The following is a 20,944-nucleotide window of genomic DNA, read 5'->3' on the forward strand; positions in this document are numbered from 1 at the left end:
TAATAGCTGTAGGTTGGTCGGAAGCTGTAATAAGTCATGAAAGTAACGCCCCAGATGAGATGACCTATCAGAGCGGAGACATGATAGAAACCGTCAGCACTTACATTGAATGCATGGAGTGGTTTGTGGGAAGAAATGCAACTACTGGAAGTGTGGGCTTTGTAAGAACCAGCCACGTGAAACCTTATGCATCAAACAATGGGTGAGAAGTAAAATGCGTAAGCATATTGGGTCTGGAACAAAGAGCATTTTCTGTCAAAAATCTTTTCAGAGTGATTGAGGATTGCAATAACGACATCCACAAGGTCTGAAAATAAAACTAAGGCTTTGAAATGACATGCATATTGCGAACATTCTTAAGAACTGTCTCCTGCACTGGAGGCAGCCATGTTGGGACTTCAGCAATATTCATGAAAACACACTGGGGGTAATTCTGAGTTGATCGCAGCAGGATCTTTGTTAGCAGTTGGGCAAAACCATGTGCACTACAGGGGGGCAGATATAACATGTGCAGAGAGAGTTACATTTGGGTGTGGTGTGTTCAATCTGCAATCTAAATTGCAGTGTAAAATAAAGCAGCCATTATTTACCTTGCACAGAAACAAAATAACCCACCCAAATCTAACTCTCTCTGCACATGTTATATCTGCCTCCCCTGCACTGCACATGGTTTTGCCCAACTGCTAACAAAAATCCTGCTGCGATCAACTCAGAATTACCCCCACTAGCTTATCTAGTTGCTAGCACTCAAACCTAGTTTGTTGCCCTGCCTCATTGATGTACAGTAATTGGTTCCTCGATAACTGACCAAGTGCATTCTCATGGCCAATAGTGCTGGCCACAAAATGGCTGCCACCATTGTATGCTGATGAGAGATACACTTTAAATGATGCCTCACCGAGTAATGTTAGTGTACTTACTAGTTAGAAATAATTTTTTTAGGGCACTCAATCCTTTACATTTTATACACAGAACAGTAAAATACCGCAGCTCAATGTGTTTTATTTAGTGCATTAAAAGTCAGATACCCATATTATAACTCCAAATGGGCGACTCACTTATTATTTATTTATTACCAGTTATTTATATAGCGCACACATTAGGGAGGCCAATCCCGGGATCGGGATCGGCGGGATCCCGGGATTTGGGCCCAAAAATGCCGGGATTTGAATCCCGGGATTGGAGCATCCAATCCCGGGATTCACGGGATTATACTGCGCATGCGCGATGGCGGGAGGGTGGGTGTGTAAGTAATACTATTTACTAATATTAGGCGGGCGGCAGCCATGAACAAGTTGAACGCAGAGGCACTTCAAATGTAGTGCCGGCCGCCAGCCAATCAGAGCTGGCGGACCGGCAGCCAATCAGGGAAGCTGCAGCGGCAGCCAATCAGGAGCGACTGCTGCGGCCGCTTCCCTGATTGGCTACCGGTCCGCCAGCTCTGGTTGGCTGGCGGCCAGCGCTTCATTTGAAATGCCGCCACGTTCAGTGTGTTCATGGTTGCCGCCCGCCTAATAGTAAGTACTATTACTTACACCCACCCTCTCTCCCTCCGTGCAGTCAGTGGTGCTCCCTACAGCCTTCCTCCATCCCGCGCCACTACCAACCCTCCCTGCCACGGCCTACACCCTCCCTCCTGAGTCCCGCACCGCTACCTACACTCTTCCTTCCTCCCGCACCGCTACCTACACCCTCCCTACCTCCCGCACAGCTACCTACACCCTCTCTACCTTCCGCACCGCTACCTACACCCTCCCTACCTCCCGCACAGCTACCTACACCCTCTCTACCTCCCGCACCGCTACCTACACCCTCCCTACCTCCCGCACCGCTACCTACACTCTCCCTACCTCCCGCACTGCTACCTACACCCTCCCTCCAGCGCTGCTCCCTACAACTTTCTCTGATCCCTACTGCAATCCCAGGATCCCGGGAATCCTGGGATTGACCGTTTTTCAATCCCGAATCCCGGGATTGAAAAAATGGCCCGGGATTGGCCTCCCTAGCACACATATTTCGCAGAGCTTTTCAGAGAATATCTGACCATTCACATCAGTCCCTGCCTCAGTGGAGCTTACAATATATGTGGGTCATTCTGACCTGATCGCACGCTGCCGTTTTTCGCAGTAATCAGGCAGAGCCGGCTTTAGGCATAGGCAAACTAGGCAAATGTCTAGGGCATTTGGTATGCGTAGGGGCACCAGCAGCTTCTGCTGATTAAAATGATATGCAGCATGCCTATATTTTGTGTGTGACTGCGGCTGTATCTGCATACGAAATGCTACGTTGCAGTGTATTCCTGTAAATCACTGTAATGTAGCATTTCATATGCAGATACAGCCACAGTCGCACACAGAATATAGGCAGCTGCATATCATTTTAATCAGCAGAAGCTGTTTGTGCATCCTAGCCACATAGTAATGCAAATAAGATGCATTTTCATAAACAAAAGGCGCCCGACGTTAGCAGAGCTGCCAGCTGACTTATACCAGGCATCTCCTGCAGAACTAGCGGCGGTGCTAGGGGGCACCAGCCAAAATCTTGCCTAGGGCATCATATTGGTTAGGGCCGGCTCTGCAATCAGGTCACTACTGCGAATGCGTATGCACCGCAATGCGCAGGCACGTTGTACGGGTACAAAGCAGATCGTTGCCGGGCGATGGATTTAACGAAGGATCCATTTGCACAGCCGATCGCAAGAAGATTGACAGGAAGAAGGCGTTTATGGGTTTCAACAGACCGTTTTCAGGGAGTGGTTGGAAAATTGCAGGCGTGTCCAAAAGTTTGCAGGGCGGGTGTCTGATGACAATTCCGGAACCGGACAGACTGAAGTGATCGCAGCAGCTGAGTAAGTTCAGAGCTACTCAGAAACCGAAGAAACTGTTTTTGTACTGCTCGGCTGCACAGGCGTTCGCACACTTGCAAAGCTAAAATACACTCCCCAGTGGGCGGCGACAATGCGTTTGCACGGCTGCAAAAAGTAGCTAGCGAACGATCAACTCGAAGGATCCCCTATATTCTCTACCACACGTACACACACATTCATGCAAGGGTTAATTTTTGTTCTAAGCCAATTAACCTACCAGTATATTTTTGCTTATTGCAGTTTTGTCACATAAATATAACTCACAAGACCACTATGGCAGCCTGATCCTACCTAATACTGAATGATACCCCTTTTCCACGTGTTTTTCCCTAGTGGAAACGGCCCCCCCTGCAAATTCCCGGATCAAGTGATCCGGGAATCCTAGCCGGGTATCTTGCCGGGTTGAACACGTGTTCAACCCGGTAAGCTGTGTAGAGTGAACAGGAGCCGTGTCGAGGCGACACGGCTCCCGTTCACAGTGTATGGGAAGGCGGCGCTTGGAGATCATGTGATCTCCCAGCGCCGCCCCTGCCGCGTCACTAGCAGCATTACCAACCCGGCAATATGCCAGGTTGGTGAGCGCTGTGGGAAAGGGGGCTGGCGCACGGGTCGCAGCTGTGTCAGGCGACACGGCTGCGACCCGTGCTACAGTGGAAAAGGGGTATAAGTGTGGTTAATCTTATCTCTCAGTGACTATTACTGTCTTTCATTTGTAAGGAGCCTCGTTGTTCCAGACAATATAAATGCAGACATGAAAACAGAGAGAAAACAATCTTTAAAACTGAAGAAAATATTCTTTGTTTTCTCATTGCTTAGGACGGACATCACATCCTATCTGGTAGAAGAAGACATAATGTGCACCAAAAGCACAGCGGACTTTGACATGGAGTCAGCTAGGGCGTTACTGCACAAGATATCACATTCTGAGGTCTGCCACTTGTATAAACTCGGTAAGAGACTCATTTCATGGACGTAGAATGGGTTCACTACGATATGCCGGCGGTCGGGCTCCCGGCGACCAGCATACCGGCGCCGGGAGCCCGACCGCCGCCTTACCGACAGTGTGGCGAGCGCAAATAAGCCCCTTGCAGGCTCGCTGCGCTCTCCACGCTACGGGCACGGCGCCACACTATTTTATTCTCCCTCCAGGGGGGTCGTGGACCCCCACGAGGGAGAATAAGTGTCGGTATGCCGGCTGTCGGGATCCCGGCGCCGGTATACTGTGCGCCGGGATCCCGTCAGTCGGCATACAGAAGACCACCCCGTAGAATACTAGATACAGAATTACCTCAATGTTTTCATTAGCTATCGCCCATTATCCATTTAATGAACAGGCTCAGAGAAATGCATATTCATCTTTAATGAGTAATTCAGATTTAATTAGTCACTAGAGAGATGTGCGGTGATCTCTTGGAGAAGACAAAATATATGATTACTGATGTGTAACATAAAGACATTGCTGAAGCAAAACTAAATGCCCCAGACATTAGTGATGAGCACCGGAAATTTTTCGGGTTTTGTGTTTTGGTTTTGGGTTCGGTTCCGCGGCCGTGTTTTGGGTTCGAACGCGTTTTGGCAAAACCTCACCGAATTTTTTTTGTCGGATTCGGGTGTGTTTTGGATTCGGGTGTTTTTTTCAAAAAACCCTAAAAAACAGCTTAAATCATAGAATTTGGGGGTCATTTTGATCCCAAAGTATTATTAACCTCAATAACCATAATTTCCACTCATTTTCAGTCTATTCTGAACACCTCACACCTCACAATATTATTTTTAGTCCTAAAATTTGCACCGAGGTCGCTGGATGACTAAGCTCAGCGACCCAAGTGGCCGACACAAACACCTGGCCCATCTAGGAGTGGCACTGCAGTGTCACGCAGGATGGCCCTTCAAAAAACTACTCCCCAAACAGCACATGACGCAAAGAAGAAAAAAAAGAGGCGCAATGAGGTAGCTGTGTGAGTAAGCTAAGCGACCCTAGTGGCCGACACAAACACCTGGACCATCTAGGAGTGGCACTGCAGTGTCACGCAGGATGGCCCTTCCAAAAAACACCCCCCAAACAGCACATGACGCAAAGAAAAAAAGGGGCGCAATGAGGTAGCTGTGTGACTAAGATAAGCGACCCAAGTGGCCGACACAAACACCTGGCCCATCTAGGAGTGGCACTGCAGTGTCACGCAGGATGGCCCTTCCAAAAACTACTCCCCAAACAGCACATGACGCAAAGAAAAATGAAAGAAAAAAGAGGTGCAAGATGGAATTGTCCTTGGGCCCTCCCACCCACCCTTATGTTGTATAAACAGGACATGCACACTTTAACCAACCCATCATTTCAGTGACAGGGTCTGCCACACGACTGTGACTGAAATGACGGGTTGGTTTGGACCCCCACCAAAAAAGAAGCAATTAATCTCTCCTTGCACAAACTGGCTCTACAGAGGCAAGATGTCCACCTCATCATCATCCTCCGATATATCACCGTGTACATCCCCCTCCTCACAGATTATCAATTCGTCCCCACTGGAATCCACCATCTCAGCTCCCTGTGTACTTTGTGGAGGCAATTGCTGCTGGTGAATGTTTCCACGGAGGAATTGATTATAATTCATTTTAATGAACATCATCTTCTCCACATTTTCTGGATGTAACCTCGTACGCCGATTGCTGACAAGGTGAGCGGCGGCACTAAACACTCTTTCGGAGTACACACTTGTGGGAGGGCAACTTAGGTAGAATAAAGCCAGTTTGTGCAAGGGCCTCCAAATTGCCTCTTTTTCCTGCCAGTATAAGTACGGACTGTCTGACGTGCCTACTTGGATGCGGTCACTCATATAATCCTCCACCATTCTTTCAATGGGGAGAGAATCATATGCAGTGACAGTAGACGACATGTCCGTAATCGTTGTCAGGTCCTTCAGTCCGGACCAGATGTCAGCATCAGCAGTCGCTCCAGACTGCCCTGCATCACCGCCAGCGGGTGGGCTCGGAATTCTGAGCCTTTTCCTCGCACCCCCAGTTGCGGGAGAATGTGAAGGAGGAGATGTTGACAGGTCGCATTCCGCTTGACTTGACAATTTTCTCACCAGCAGTTCTTTGAACCCCAGCAGACTTGTGTCTGCCGGAAAGATGGATCCAAGGTAGGTTTTAAATCTAGGATCGAGCACGGTGGCCAAAATGTAGTGCTCTGATTTCAACAGATTGACCACCCGTGAATCCTTGTTAAGCGAATTAAGGGCTCCATCCACAAGTCCCACATGCCTAGCGGAATCGCTCTGTGTTAGCTCCTCCTTCAATGTCTCCAGCTTCTTCTGCAAAAGCCTGATGAGGGGAATGACCTGACTCAGGCTGGCAGTGTCTGAACTGACTTCACGTGTGGCAAGTTCAAAAGGTTGCAGAACCTTGCATAACGTTGAAATCATTCTCCACTGCGCTTGAGACAGGTGCATTCCACCTCCTATATCGTGCTCAGTTGTATAGGCTTGAATGGCCTTTTGCTGCTCCTCCAACCTCTGAAGCATATAGAGGGTTGAATTCCACCTCGTTACCACTTCTTGCTTCAGATGATGGCAGGGCAGGTTCAGGCGTTTTTGGTGGTGCTCCAGTCTTCTGTACGTGGTGCCTGTACGCCGAAAGTGTCCCGCAATTCTTCTGGCCACCGACAGCATCTCTTGCACGCCCCTCTCGTTTTTAAAATAATTCTGCACCACCAAATTCAAGGTATGTGCAAAACATGGGACGTGCTGGAATTTGCCCAGATTTAATGCACACACAATATTGCTGGCGTTGTCCGATGCCACAAATCCACAGGAGAGTCCAATTGGGGTAAGCCATTCCGCGATGATCTTCCTCAGTTGCCGTAAGAGGTTTTCAGCTGTGTGCGTATTCTGGAAAGCGGTGATACAAAGCGTAGCCTGCCTAGGAAAGAGTTGGCGTTTGCGAGATGCTGCTACTGGTGCCGCCGCTGCTGTTCTTGCGGCGGGAGTCCATACATCTACCCAGTGGGCTGTCACAGTCATATAGTCCTGAGCCTGCCCTGCTCCACTTGTCCACATGTCCGTGGTTAAGTGGACATTGGGTACAACTGCATTTTTTAGGACACTGGTGAGTCTTTTTCTGAGGTCTGTGTACATTTTCGGTATCGCCTGCCTAGAGAAATGGAACCTAGATGGTATTTGGTACCGGGGACACAGTACCTCCAACAAGTCTCTAGTTGGCTCTGCAGTAATGATGGATACCGGAACCACGTTTCTCACCGCCCAGGATGCCAAGGCCTCAGTTATCCGCTTTGCAGCAGGATGACTGCTGTGATATTTCATCTTCCTCGCAAAGGACTGTTGGATATTCAATTGCTTGGTGGAAGTAGTAAAAGTGGTCTTACGACTTCCCCTCTGGGATGACCATCGACTCCCAGCAGCAACAACAGCAGCGCCAGCAGCAGTAGGCGTTACATGCAGGGATGCATCGGAGGAATCCCAGGCAGGAGAGGACTCGTCAGAATTGCCAGTGACATGGCCTGCAGGACTATTGGCATTCCTGGGGAAGGAGGAAATTGACACCGAGGGAGTTGGTGGGGTGGTTTGCGTGAACTTGGTTACAAGAGGAAGGGATTTACTGGTCAGTGGACTGCTTCCGCTGTCGCCCAAAGTTTTTGAACTTGTCACTGACTTATGATGAATGCGCTGCAGGTGACATATAAGGGAGGATGTTCCGAGGTGGTTAACGTCCTTACCCCTACTTATTACAGCTTGACAAAGGCAACACACGGCTTGACACCTGTTGTCCGCATTTCTGTTGAAATACTTCCACACCGAAGAGCTGATTTTTTTGGTATTTTCACCAGGCATGTCAATGGCCATATTCCTCCCACGGACAACAGGTGTCTCCCCGGGTGCCTGACTTAAACAAACCACCTCACCATCAGAATCCTCCTGGTCAATTTCCTCCCCAGCGCCAGCAACACCCTTATCCTCCTCATCCTGGTGTACTTCAACACTGACATCTTCAATCTGACTATCAGGAACTGGACTGCGGGTGCTCCTTCCAGCACTTGCAGGGGGCGTGCAAATGGTGGAAGGCGCATGCTCTTCACGTCCAGTGTTGGGAAGGTCAGGCATCGCAAACGACACAATTGGACTCTCCTTGTGGATTTGTGATTTCGAAGAACGCACAGTTCTTTGCTGTGCTTTTGCCAGCTTGAGTCTTTTCATTTTTCTAGCGAGAGGTTTAGTGCTTCCATCCTCATGTGAAGCTGAACCACTAGCCATGAACATAGGCCAGGGCCTCAGCCGTTCCTTGCCACTCCGTGTGGTAAATGGCATATTGGCAAGTTTACGCTTCTCCTCCGACAATTTTATTTTAGATTTTTGAGTCCTTTTTTTACTGATATTTGGTGTTTTGGATTTTACATGCTCTGTACTATGACATTGGGCATCGGCCTTGGCAGACGACGTTGATGGCATTTCATCGTCTCTGCCATGACTAGTGGCAGCAGCTTCAGCACGAGGTGATAGTCGATCTTGATCTTTCCCTATTTTTGGAACCTCAACATTTTTGTTCTCCATATTTTAATAGGCACAACTAAAAGGCACCTCAGGTAAACAATGGAGATGGATGGATACTAGTATACTTATGGATGGACGAGCGACTGCCGACACAGAGGTAGCTACAGCCGTGGACTACCGTACTGCGTCTGCTGCTAATATAGACTGGATGATAATGATATAAAAAATATATATATATCACTACTGCAGCCGGACAGGTATATATTATATAATGACGGACCTGCTGGACACTGTCAGCACTGCAGACTCCTAAAGTAAGCTACTAGTATCAAGAAGATAGAAAGAAAAAAAACACCACAGGTAGGTGGTATACAATTATGGATGGACGAGCGACTGCCGACACAGAGGTAGCTACAGCCGTGGACTACCGTACTGCGTCTGCTGCTAATATAGACTGGATGATAATGATATAAAAAATATATATATATATCACTACTGCAGCCGGACAGGTATATATTATATAATGACGGACCTGCTGGACACTCTCAGCACTGCAGACTCCTAAAGTAAGCTACTAGTATCAAGAAGATAGAAAAAAAAACACCACAGGTAGGTGGTATACAATTATGGATGGACGAGCGACTGCCGACACAGAGGTAGCTACAGCCGTGGACTACCGTACTGCATCTGCTGCTAATATAGACTGGATGATAATGATATAAAAAATATATATATATCACTACTGCAGCCGGACAGGTATATATTATATAATGACGGACCTGCTGGACACTGTCAGCACTGCAGACTCCTAAAGTAAGCTACTAGTATCAAGAAGATAGAAAAAAAAAAACACAACAGGTAGGTGGTATACAATTATGGATGGACGGGCGACTTCCGACACAGAGGTAGCTACAGCCGTGGACTACCGTACTGCGTCTGCTGCTAATATAGACTGGATGATAATGATATAAAAAATATATATATATCACTACTGCAGCCGGACAGGTATATATTATATAATGACGGACCTGCTGGACACTGTCAGCACTGCAGACTCCTAAAGTAAGCTACTAGTATCAAGAAGATAGAAAAAAAAAACACCACAGGTAGGTGGTATACAATTATGGATGGACGAGCGACTGCCGACACAGAGGTAGCTACAGCCGTGGACTACCGTACTGCGTCTGCTGCTAATATAGACTGGATGATAATGATATAAAAAATATATATATATCACTACTGCAGCCGGACAGGTATATATTATATAATGACGGACCTGCTGGACACTGTCAGCACTGCAGACTCCTAAAGTAAGCTACTAGTATCAAGAAGATAGAAAAAAAAAACACCACAGGTAGGTGGTATACAATTATGGATGGACGAGCGACTGCCGACACAGAGGTAGCTACAGCCGTGGACTACCGTACTGCGTCTGCTGCTAATATAGACTGGATGATAATGATATAAAAAATATATATATATCACTACTGCAGCCGGACAGGTATATATTATATAATGACGGACCTGCTGGACACTGTCAGCACTGCAGACTCCTAAAGTAAGCTACTAGTATCAAGAAGATAGAGAAATAAAAAACACAACAGGTAGGTGGTATACAATTATGGATGGACGAGCGACTGCCGACACAGAGGTAGCTACAGCCGTGGACTACCGTACTGCGTCTGCTGCTAATATAGACTGGATGATAATGATATAAAAAATATATATATATCACTACTGCAGCCGGACAGGTATATATTATATAATGACGGACCTGCTGGACACTGTCAGCACTGCAGATTCCTAAAGTAAGCTACTAGTATCAAGAAGATAGAAAAAAAAAACACCACAGGTAGGTGGTATACAATTATGGATGGACGAGCAACTGCCGACACAGAGGTAGCTACAGCCGTGGACTACCGTACTGCGTCTGCTGCTAATATAGACTGGATGATAATGATATAAAAAATATATATATATCACTACTGCAGGACAGGTATATATTATATAATGACGGACCTGCTGGACACTGTCAGCAGAATGCGTTTATAGAATAAAAACACCACACGACGAGTGTTTAACTTTTTCAGGCAGACAATCACAATATACTGGTGGTCAGTGGTCACTGGTCAGTCACACTGGCAGTGGCACTCTGGCAGCAAAAGTGTGCACTGTTAATGTACTCCTGCTATAACTGCTCCCCAGTCTCCCCCACAATTAAGCTGTGTGAGCAGTGAGCACTCAGCACAGTCAGATATACATAGATGATGCAGCACACTGAGGCTGAGCACAGATGTGGTATACTGTGTCACTGTGTATCGTTTTTTTTCAGGCAGAGAACGGATTATATTAAATAATAATAAAACTGCACTGGTGGTCACTGGTCAGTCACTAGTAAACTCTGCACTCTCTGAGTACTCCTAAGCTCCAGTAAATCAAGTGTCTCACTCTCACTCTCTATCTATTTCTATTCTAAACGGAGAGGACGCCAGCCACGTCCTCTCCCTATCAATCTCAATGCACGTGTGAAAATGGCGGCGACGCGCGGCTCCTTATATAGAATCCGAGTCTCGCGATAGAATCCGAGCCTCGCGAGAATCCGACAGCGGGATGATGACGTTCGGGCGCGCTCGGGTTAACCGAGCAAGGCGGGAAGATCCGAGTCTGCCTCGGACCCGTGTAAAAAGGCTGAAGTTCGGGGGGGTTCGGATTCCGAGGAACCGAACCCGCTCATCACTACCAGACATATTGGGGTGGTCTTCAGTATGCCGGCTGTCGGGATCCCGGCGCTCAGTATACCGGCGCCGGAATCCCGACAGCCGGCATACCGACACTTATTCTCCCTCGTGGGGGTCCACAACCCCCCTGGAGGGAGAATATAATAGCGTGGCGCAGATAGCACCCCACCGTGCCCGCAGTGTGGCGAGCGCAGCGAGCCCGCAAGGGGCTCATTTGCGCTCGCCACACTGTCGGTATGCCGGCGGTCGGGCTCCCGGCGCCGGTATGCTGGTCGCTGGGAGCCCGACCGCCGGCATACGATACTACACCCGACATATTGCAGTAATTTTCTTACTGTACACATTCCCATGTAACACCCATAGGGGGGCAAGTAAACCTTGGAGTCTCCACCGTAGGACACGCCCAGATTCAGTCAGACATACAGTATGTATCTGCGTTATCTCATCAGCGGCAGCCAGCTTAACTATCTTATATTAATGTGATTATCCGCCCCTCTTCATGGGAAAGATTGGGCCGCCCACTGTTCTCCTGTCCACAGCCCCCATTATTAGTGTCATATCTTACACAGGCCCCATGGTGGGAGGAAAAGATCCATCTAAACGCCACAGATTAAATTGGGTTGTGGAAACAGACAGACTAAGGGCCCGATTCAGACCTGATCACTGCTGTGCACTTTCGCACTACTGCACATGCATATGCACTGCCAAACAGCGATAGGATGGTGTGAAAACTTTGATCGCACAGGCGTTTGCAAGGTGATTGACAGAAAGCGGACATTTGGGGGTGGTAACTGCGCATTTTCTGGGAGTATCTGGAAAAACGCTGGTGTTCCCAAGCGTTGTCAGTGAGGGTGTGTGACGTCAGCTCCGGCCCCCATCAGCCTGATTTCTTCGCACTGGAGGAGTATTCACACACTGCACAGAATGGGAAAAACATTAGATGGTGAGTGTGATGCGAACGGTTTTGCAGCTGTCCGCTGACCGAGGGGAATTTTCGCACAGCGTATACATGCAATCGCACATTTGCATAGGGCAAATATTCACTCTCCCTGGGCGGCGACTATCTGATCGCAGGACAGTGTAATTTGCAGCACAGTGATCAGGTCTGAATTAGACCCTAAATACGGAGCTGTCAGGTGTAGTCCAAGCAAGTAATGAAGTCATTCATTACCAGAGAGCTGGGGACTGAACAGTTTAAAGTCCAGCACCTCTGGTAAGGACCAGTACTGCGGCTAACATGACAGGAGCTCTGGCAACCCCTGTTGGCAGAAATAATACTGCAGGGAGTAATAAAGTAGGCCAATACTGGTACATATTTGAGAATATAATTTCACAATATATGTTGCAAAGTACAGTGTCAGCTTTAGGACACTACTTTCCAGTTGCGCAAGTGTGTCTGAAGGCACTAAGTTTGACCAAGTAATGCAGTTGGGTTTGTACAGTTTTATGGTGTGTGTGTGTGTGTGTGTGTGTGTGTGTGTGTAGGGGCGTATCTATCCATTGGCCAGTATCGCACTCGCCAGGGGTGCCAGCCGAGGAGGGTGCGCTGCCCAGCAGTGCCACCCTCGACCAATGGGTGGAATCCGGGCAGCGACGAGCAGCTCCCTGCCAGTGCGCAGGAGCTGTGCTGGCTGGGAGCTACTCCTGAAGTACCAATGCATCCCCGCTGTGCGATGCTTTTGTACTTGTGCGACGGGGCAGGGACTGACATGCAGGGCGGGCTAGCCCTGTCCTGGGCGTCCTCCCGCATGTCAGTGTGACTGATCGTAGTTGTGCTAAATTTAGCACATCTACAATCAGGTCTTAATTAGCCCCTATATGCAGGGAGAGGGGAGACTCTGTGCTGGGAGGGGAGAGGACTATATACAGGGAGGGGGGAGACACTGTACTGGGAGGGGAGAGGACTATATGCAGGGAGGGTGGAGACTCTGTGCTGGGAGGGGAGAGTACTATATACAGGACGGGGGGAGACTCTGTGCTGGGAGGGGAGAGGACTATATACAGGGAGGGGGAGACTGTGCTGGGATGGGAGAGGACTATATGCAGGGAGGGGGGAGACTGTGCTGGGAGGGGAGAGGACTATATGCAGGGAGGGGGAGACTGTGCTGGGAGGGGAGAGGACTATATACAGGGAGGGGGGAGACTCAGTGCTGGGAGGAGAAATGACTACATGCAGGGAGTGGGGAGACTCTGTGCTGGGAGGGGAGAGGACTATATACAGGGAGGGGGAGACTGTGCTGGGAGGGGAGAGGACTATATGTAGGGAGGGGGGAGACTCTGTGCTGGGAGGGGAGAGGACTATATACAGGGAGGGGGGAGACTCAGTGCTGGGAGGAGAAATGACTACATGCAGGGAGTGGGGAGACTCTGTGCTGGGAGGGGAGAGGACTATATACAGGGAGGGGGAGACTGTGCTGGGAGGGGAGAGGACTATATGTAGGGAGGGGGGATACTCTGTGCTTGGAGGGGAGAGGACTATATGCAGGGAGGGGGGAGACTCTGTGCTGGGAGGGGAGAGGACCATATACAGGAAGGGGGGAGACTCTGTGCTGGGAGGGGAGAGGACTATATGTAGGGAGGGGGGATACTCTGTGCTGGGAGGGGAGAGGACTATATGCAGGGAGGGGGGAGACTCTGTGCTGGGAGGGGAGAGGACTATATGCAGGGAGGGGGAGACTCTGTACTGGGAGGGGAGAGGACTATATGCAGGGAGGGTGGAGACTCTGTGCTGGGAGGGGAGAAGACTATATACAGGGAGGGGGAGACCATGGCTATGTGCAGGGAGGGGGGGGGGGATCATAGCTATGTGCTGGGAGGGGGATGGAGGCTATGGCTATGTGCTGGGAGCGGGATGGAGACTACAGCTATGTGCTGGGAGTGGGATGGGGACAACTTCTATGTGCTGGGGACAGGAAGTTATCTACCCATTGGCCAGGATGGCACTCACCAGGTGCACTGGCTGAGGAGGGGGTGCTGCCTGGTGGTGCCACGCTTGCCCAGGGAGTAGAATAACTTAGTAGTGGCAGTACCTGGGCTGGTGGTTCACACAGCAGCCAGGAGCTGGCACCTGTGTTCGTCAGCATAATGCACAGTGGTGCAAGTAGAAATATTTTCTTAGTGGTACTGAGTGCAGAAAAATGGGCGTGGTCATGCGGTGTCAGGGGCGTGGTCAAATGTCATTAGTGGGAGTGGCTACATGACACTAGCGGCGTGGCCACACGACACAGCCCCTTATCTTTGCACTCTAGAGGCAAGGCTATAAATATATAGTACTGCCCCCAGTATAATAGAAATATATAGTAATGCCTCCATTATCACAGGAATATATACTGTAGTAGTGCCCCTGGTATAAAAGAAATATATAGTAATGCCTCCATTATCACAGGAATATATACTGTAGTAGTGCCCCTGGAATAAAAGAAATATATAGAATTGCCCTCATAATAATATACATATATAGTAGTGTCCTGTCCACATTATATCAGAAATTAATGACCCCACACAATGATGCCAGAGACATGCCCAGTAGCCCAAAAGTCGCTCAGTGCAGATGCGTCACACAAGCTGAGTGAATGGAAACAGCTGCACTGCTGCTCCCAGCAAGGGAGGCTGCAGGAAAGTGCACCCAGGCTCCTCTCTTCACGCCAGCCACAGCACCAGAGGAGGAATTGTAATGTGATGTCATGATGTCACCATTGCCCTCTCAGTAACCCTAGTGGGAGGCGCCGTCATGCTGCCAAACACCATGGTCTTGTTGCTTTGTGGCGCATTAAAATTGTGGTAATGGAGGTCACGGGTGCAAAGTGTGTGGCAGGTGGTACTTACTTAGTCACTTACTTTGCCAGGGGCACCCGGTCCCCTAGATACACCTCTGTGTGTGTGTTTGTGTGTTTATGTGCGTGGAGGGGGGTAAAACATATATATTCTAGGAATAATCAAGTCACATCTGCTCTTTTAATTATTATTATTATTATTATTATTATTACTACTACAGATCGATGTGAGGGAATAAAAGACTGCCACAACAGAGGTAAGATTATACTTGTGTACTTTACATATACCTTATGTTAAGAATTATACCCCTTTTCCACTGTAGCACGGGTCGCAGCCGTGTCGCCTGACACGGCTGCGACCCGTGGTACAGCCCCCTTTCCCACAGCGCTCACCAACCTGGCATATTGCCGGGTTGGTGACGCTGCTAGTGACGCTGCAGGGGCACCGCTGGGAGATCACATGATCTCCAAGCGCCGCCCTCCCATACACTGTGAATGGGAGCCATGTCGCCTAGACACGGCTCCCGTTCACACTAGACAACTGGCCAGGTTGAACGCGTGTTCAACCCGGCAAGCTACCCGGGTAGGATTCCCGGATCACTTAAGCCGGGAATTTGCAGGGGGGGCCATTTCCACTAGGAAAAAACACGGGTAAATGCACGCCCCCACGCATTTACCCGTGTTTTTAAAAGCTAGTGGAAAAGGGGTATCAGTAATATTATCTTTATTTTGGATGCAAATATCCCTTTAAAATCATAGACAATTGATATGCTGTACTTCTCACTAAGGGTTCTATTTAGCAAACTAAGACCATAAAACATGTGGAATCAGTTGATATCTCCTATGTTTACAAACACAACAGCCATCCACATAGTTCTCTGGGGCAGATGTATTAAGCCTGGAGAAGTGATAAAGCAGTGATAAGTGGAAGGTGATAACGCACCAGCCAATCAGCTCCTAATTGTCAATTTACATGTTGGAGCTGATTGGCTGGTGCGTTATCACCTTCCACTTATCACTGCTTTATCACTTCTCCAGGCTTAATACATCTGCCCTGTGCGGTAATTGATTTGGTTCCTAGTTGGCTGGAGCTCCTTCCCTCTCCCTCCCCCACTGCATGCACATACTGTACACATTCGCCATGACAGACTTTCTTTGGATGAGAAGTCCCAGCTGCGAGTTCCTGCCCTGAAGCTTCATCTTTTATTACCATTAATAGTGACAACAGGAGATGATCTATAATGGGGCTGAGTTGGGTAAATTATAAATACATCCAAAATTAACTAGTCTACAAGGCTCAGAACATTATTCTAAACAATTTGTTTTCATTCATTGTTATATGTATTTCCCTGTTGGAGTGGAAATATGGAATCTGTGTCTTATAGTTTGTCAGGGTCTGGGACTCCAGGTCGACACCAAATAAGTCGACACCTTAGATCGACACATCTTAGGTCAACATGGACAAAAGGTCGACATGGACAAAAGGTCGACATTAGTTTTTTATGTTTTTTTGGGTATTGTTTTCTTCATAGAGTGACCGGGAACCCCAATTAGTGCACCGTGTCCCCTCGCATGGCTCGCTTTCGCTCGCCATGCTTCGGGCAAGGTGCCTCTCTCCGCTACCGCTGCGCTCGGCACAGATTACCGTTCCCAATCGTAGTCCACGTGGATCGTAAAGTATGAAAAAGTACAAAAAAATGGGATTTTTTTTTAAAAACTCATGTCGACCTTGTTCATGTTGACCTTTTGTCCATGTCGACCTAAGGTGTGTCGACCAATTGGCGTCGACCTAATGTGTGTCAACCTTTTTGGTGTCGACCTGGTGTCCGGATACCAGTTTGTCATTATCACTATATTGGTGCTAACATTTCGGGTTGGGTATGTGTGAGCTTTAGGCTGCTCCAGGGGGAGGGGGGGGGAGATGGGGGGAGATGGGGGGTGCTGTTTGAGGGTAGATTTAGGCTGTGGTAAGGGAGGGTTAGGGTTAGAGGGGCATTGGGGGAAGGTAAGTATACTTAACTAGTCCCTGTCGGTAGTCTTAGCATCAGGATGCCGCGGTCGGTTTTCCCGACCACTGGCATATCATACCCAACCCGATATAAATAACTTGTGTTAATTTGGATGTAGGTAAGCAAAATAAAAATAAAAATGAATCAAATACACTATACAGTATATGTATAAAAGTATCATTAAATCTACCTAAATGTAGGCATATAATGTAATTTGACAATGATTTGGTATCACCAAGCAGGTCCAGAACGGTCCAAATGTGCTCACAATTGGTTGCATTAACCCCTGACGCATTTTGTTAATTTCATTGCAACTTCATCAGAGGACTTATTGGGCCGGATGTAATGACGCCCGAGTTCGACAGTCGTGCCAGATGTCGGCCGAACTCGGACGTTTTTTTAAAGGGGCAATCACTTACAAGGCAAAACCATGCCTTGTAAGTGATTGCCCCTTTAATAAAAAGTCAAGGTTCGCCGGCATCCCGCATGGCCACTGAACTCGGGCGTCACATCTGGCCCTTAGAGTGATTATATATAATGAAGCCACAATCATAAAAGTGTGTCGCTTGTCCCATTCCTTTAAATTAAATAACCACTGATCTAACTGCTGGCTTCACATATACATGTTCTCAAATATGTGATTTGGGTGCTAGATCCTAACCCAACAAGTCTACACCTGTGCTGCCACTGAAAGTAAGGACCCACATGGCTAACTAATATTGAGACATTAAGCAAGATGCTCAAAGTTAAGGTCAACCTTGCCTTCCATGAAATGTGACACTAACATCCTATTGTTGGTCAGGTGAATGGGAGCTGCCATCTAATGTACTTACAAACATTTTCTTCTTTCTTTTCAGAGATCTCAAGCACAACATCAACCACTAACACAAATAACCTGAAAGACAAGTTAGAGAAATTTTTGTTGATGCCCAGCTCACCTTGTCCTCAGGACTTCAGTGATGTACAAGCGAACAGAACTGACTCTTATCAGGTCCATGACATCTGTGAGGAGTATGAGGACCCCAGTTTCTGTATTTATGAGAAAGAGGAAAAACATGAATCATTACAGTCATTGCTCTTGTATCTGAATAGTGAAACATTTCTCCCAAGCTTCACCAAGCTCTATGATGTCTCATATAGCTTTCTGAAGGCCACATTTCATGGATACGATGACGAAGAAGAATTGGTTCGATATCTCAGCTTAGCCCGGGAGGCAGCAAAGAAATCCAGTATGACATGGTCTCAGGCAAGAATTTGCTTTCTTCTGGGCAGGCTATGTACTAAGAAACATAAATTCTCCCAAGCAAGAGTTTACTTTGAAGAAGCCATGGGCGTAATCAATGGGGACTTCGCTGATAATTTACTCTTCACTGCTGTCCACATGAACTTGAATGCTATATACCTAAGGCAAAAATCTAAGGAGAAATGTATGCAAATGATTGACAAATCTTCCTCCTTAATCCTTGGACTTCAAAAGTACATTACTAGCACAGACATGGAACCTGTGGTCTTGAAATATGCCCTGAAAAAGGCAATACTAAGTAAAGACCGGTACAGTGAAATAAAAGTGTGTCGACTTTTGGCCAAAACATTCATTAACTTAAGACAATACAGTGAAGCGTTGCCATTTGTAGAGCGATTACAAATCTTACACAACACGACAGACTCAAATAAGGGCTCATTGTCAAGATACTACCTCCAGTTGGCTGACATGTACATTCACAAGTGTTTACCACACTTGACCCTAAGCTGTATAAATGTGGCCTCCCAGACCTCTAGCAGCTTCATGGACTCATTAAGAAGGGTTGGCTTCATCATAGATAACACTTCTAAACTTTGTGTAATGAAAAAACCAGGGCAGATATTCCCGGCTCAGGTTGCGTATCACCTAAGGCAAGCCCTTAAATCGGCGGTCACCGACCAAGAACAGGAGTTCTCTACTTATATACATCTGAGCTTAGCTGAATTGAGCATAAGACACAGATTGTATAAAGAGGCTTATTCACACATCATGAAAGTAGTGGACACCAGTGTCGTCATTAATATGATGCACAGGGTGGATATTTTGGTTTCTCTTGCTTGGCTGTATATACTGGATGGAAAGAACACTGTGGCTCTCGATATCTTGAATACTGTGGTGTCATTGGCTGTTTGCACACAACTGCAGCTGGGAATCGTACACAATCTCATTGGTATTGCTCTGAGACGAGAAGATAAGATTAAAAAGTCTGCTGAACACTACTGCAAAGCTTTGCAGATCTCAAGGGACACAGTCAGCTTGCAGAACCAAGGAGCTGTGCTGGCCAACTTTGGCACTCTATGCTTGCACTTAGATGCCCGGATTGTAGCAGAACAATTCTTAGCTAAAGCCGTGGCCATTTATTCTGAGCTTCCAATTATGGAAAATAGAACTGACTTTATCAATGTTTTGCTTATTCTTGGGCAACATCACATTACTGGAGGCCACAAGGAAAAGGGGCGGTTTTATTATGAATGTGCCCTTCTAGTGGCAATGGCAGCAAACAGTTTGGAAGGTATGTTCAGCCTGTGTGTGGGGAACCAAAACATGGATTGTTATGTGGTTTCAAAGCCATCCTCTTTTTGTTTTACCAATTTATAAATTATATTATTCCTCCTACATCTCCTGCATCTCCTACAACCCATACAATACTCCAGAAGCAATACTAAATGATATAGAAGCAGAATAGCAAAAAAAGTGATCTAAAGTGTGAGATTAATGGTACCAAGTGATTGCCCGGTAGCTTTTACCAATCATGACTCCCTGTTACATGTCACACAACCATAGCAGGGCAGTAGCCGTGGGGCCATCATTGAAATCAGTGATCGGCTGAAACAACAGTATTATTTATTTCCACAACCATTTTCCTCTTCATGTATTTCACACCGTCTCCTGCCGATAAGATATATGGAATTTTACACTTGATGGCCCTGTCTCCCATCATCCATGTTTCCAGAAATGAAAGTCTCCAATGCATTGGGTATGGGATCTCAGCGATCGAAATACTGGCTGTCAAAATCCCAACGCTGGAATCCCGACCGCCGCAATGCAGACCACCGGAATGCCGATAGGGGAGCAAGCGCAATGAAGCCCCTTGCGGGCTTGCTGCACTCGGCGTGCTGCGGGCTCTGTGGCACGCTGCACTTGCCATGGGTTCTATTCTATTGTCGTAGACACCCAGGAGAGGGAATATCTGTGGCGCCACTGCCAGCATTCTGGCGGTCGGGATTTTGACCGCCGGGATTTCGACCGCTGGGATCCTGACTACATCCCTCTCCAATGACTACCCAAGTCCCTGATTATTCTTATCCGCTATTGTTCTCTGCCCTCCTTATCCCATCTAATAGGCCCTACACACTGGCCGATAATCCTCAAAGATATGAACGATCTCGTTCATTATTGAACGAGATAACGTTCATATCTTTAAATGTGGAGGCACCAGTGATGAACGATGTGCAGCCCCGCGCTCTTTCATCGCTGGTGCCCCGTCAGCTGTGCATGCAGGCCAATATGGACGATCTCGTCCATATTTGCCTGCACTTCAATGGAGCCGGGTGACGGGGGGAGTGAAGAAACTTCACTCCCCCCGTCACTGCCCCTCCGCCGCCGGGTCGCCCATCGGCCATATCCGCCGTCGGGCAGCTCGGCGGCGGATCTTTAAATGTGTAGGGCCCTTAAGTGTTCACTATTCCCACAGCATTTGCTGATGCAAGTCATTGCAAGGTAGCAGCGGAGAGCCCTCAATTGTGGCATGCACTGAATTCCTACTTAATGGACAAAACCCTTGAGAGTCAGATGTGTGTTTCTTTTTGGACAGGCCAGCTTCACGCCATCCAGCTCCTGTGCCATTTCTATACCGCGCATGTGGTTAATGAGGCTCAGTGCATTATCTACAATGAATACCAGCTGTCCGTAGCCAGGAAACTGTGCAACAAGGTGTTGGAGGGTCAAGTGCTGGAAACGATTAGCCAGCTGTTCTTATCTTTGGGCACTGAAAGGTAAGCTGGAAATTTACAGTAAAAATGTATTTACGTA

The 20,944-nt window shown here is 47.8% G+C and overlaps 1 protein-coding gene across 4 annotated transcripts in view; it reads left to right on the forward strand.

The window, feature by feature from the left end:
• Positions 1–20,944, forward strand: part of SH3TC1 (SH3 domain and tetratricopeptide repeats 1) — a 194,126-nt gene that overhangs the window by 151,879 nt on the left and 21,303 nt on the right. For all 4 annotated transcript variants that reach the window (XM_063924079.1, XM_063924088.1, XM_063924097.1 and 1 more), the window contains 5 exons: positions 7–202; positions 3,683–3,816; positions 15,103–15,138; positions 17,748–19,424; positions 20,727–20,907. In XM_063924079.1, coding sequence (XP_063780149.1) covers positions 7–202; positions 3,683–3,816; positions 15,103–15,138; positions 17,748–19,424; positions 20,727–20,907 — 2,224 coding nt within the window. The remainder of the gene's footprint in view (positions 1–6; positions 203–3,682; positions 3,817–15,102; positions 15,139–17,747; positions 19,425–20,726; positions 20,908–20,944) is intronic.

This window comes from Pseudophryne corroboree, chromosome 1 (assembly GCF_028390025.1).
Source record: "Pseudophryne corroboree isolate aPseCor3 chromosome 1, aPseCor3.hap2, whole genome shotgun sequence".
In the NCBI taxonomy this organism is placed as follows: Eukaryota; Metazoa; Chordata; class Amphibia; order Anura; family Myobatrachidae; genus Pseudophryne; species Pseudophryne corroboree.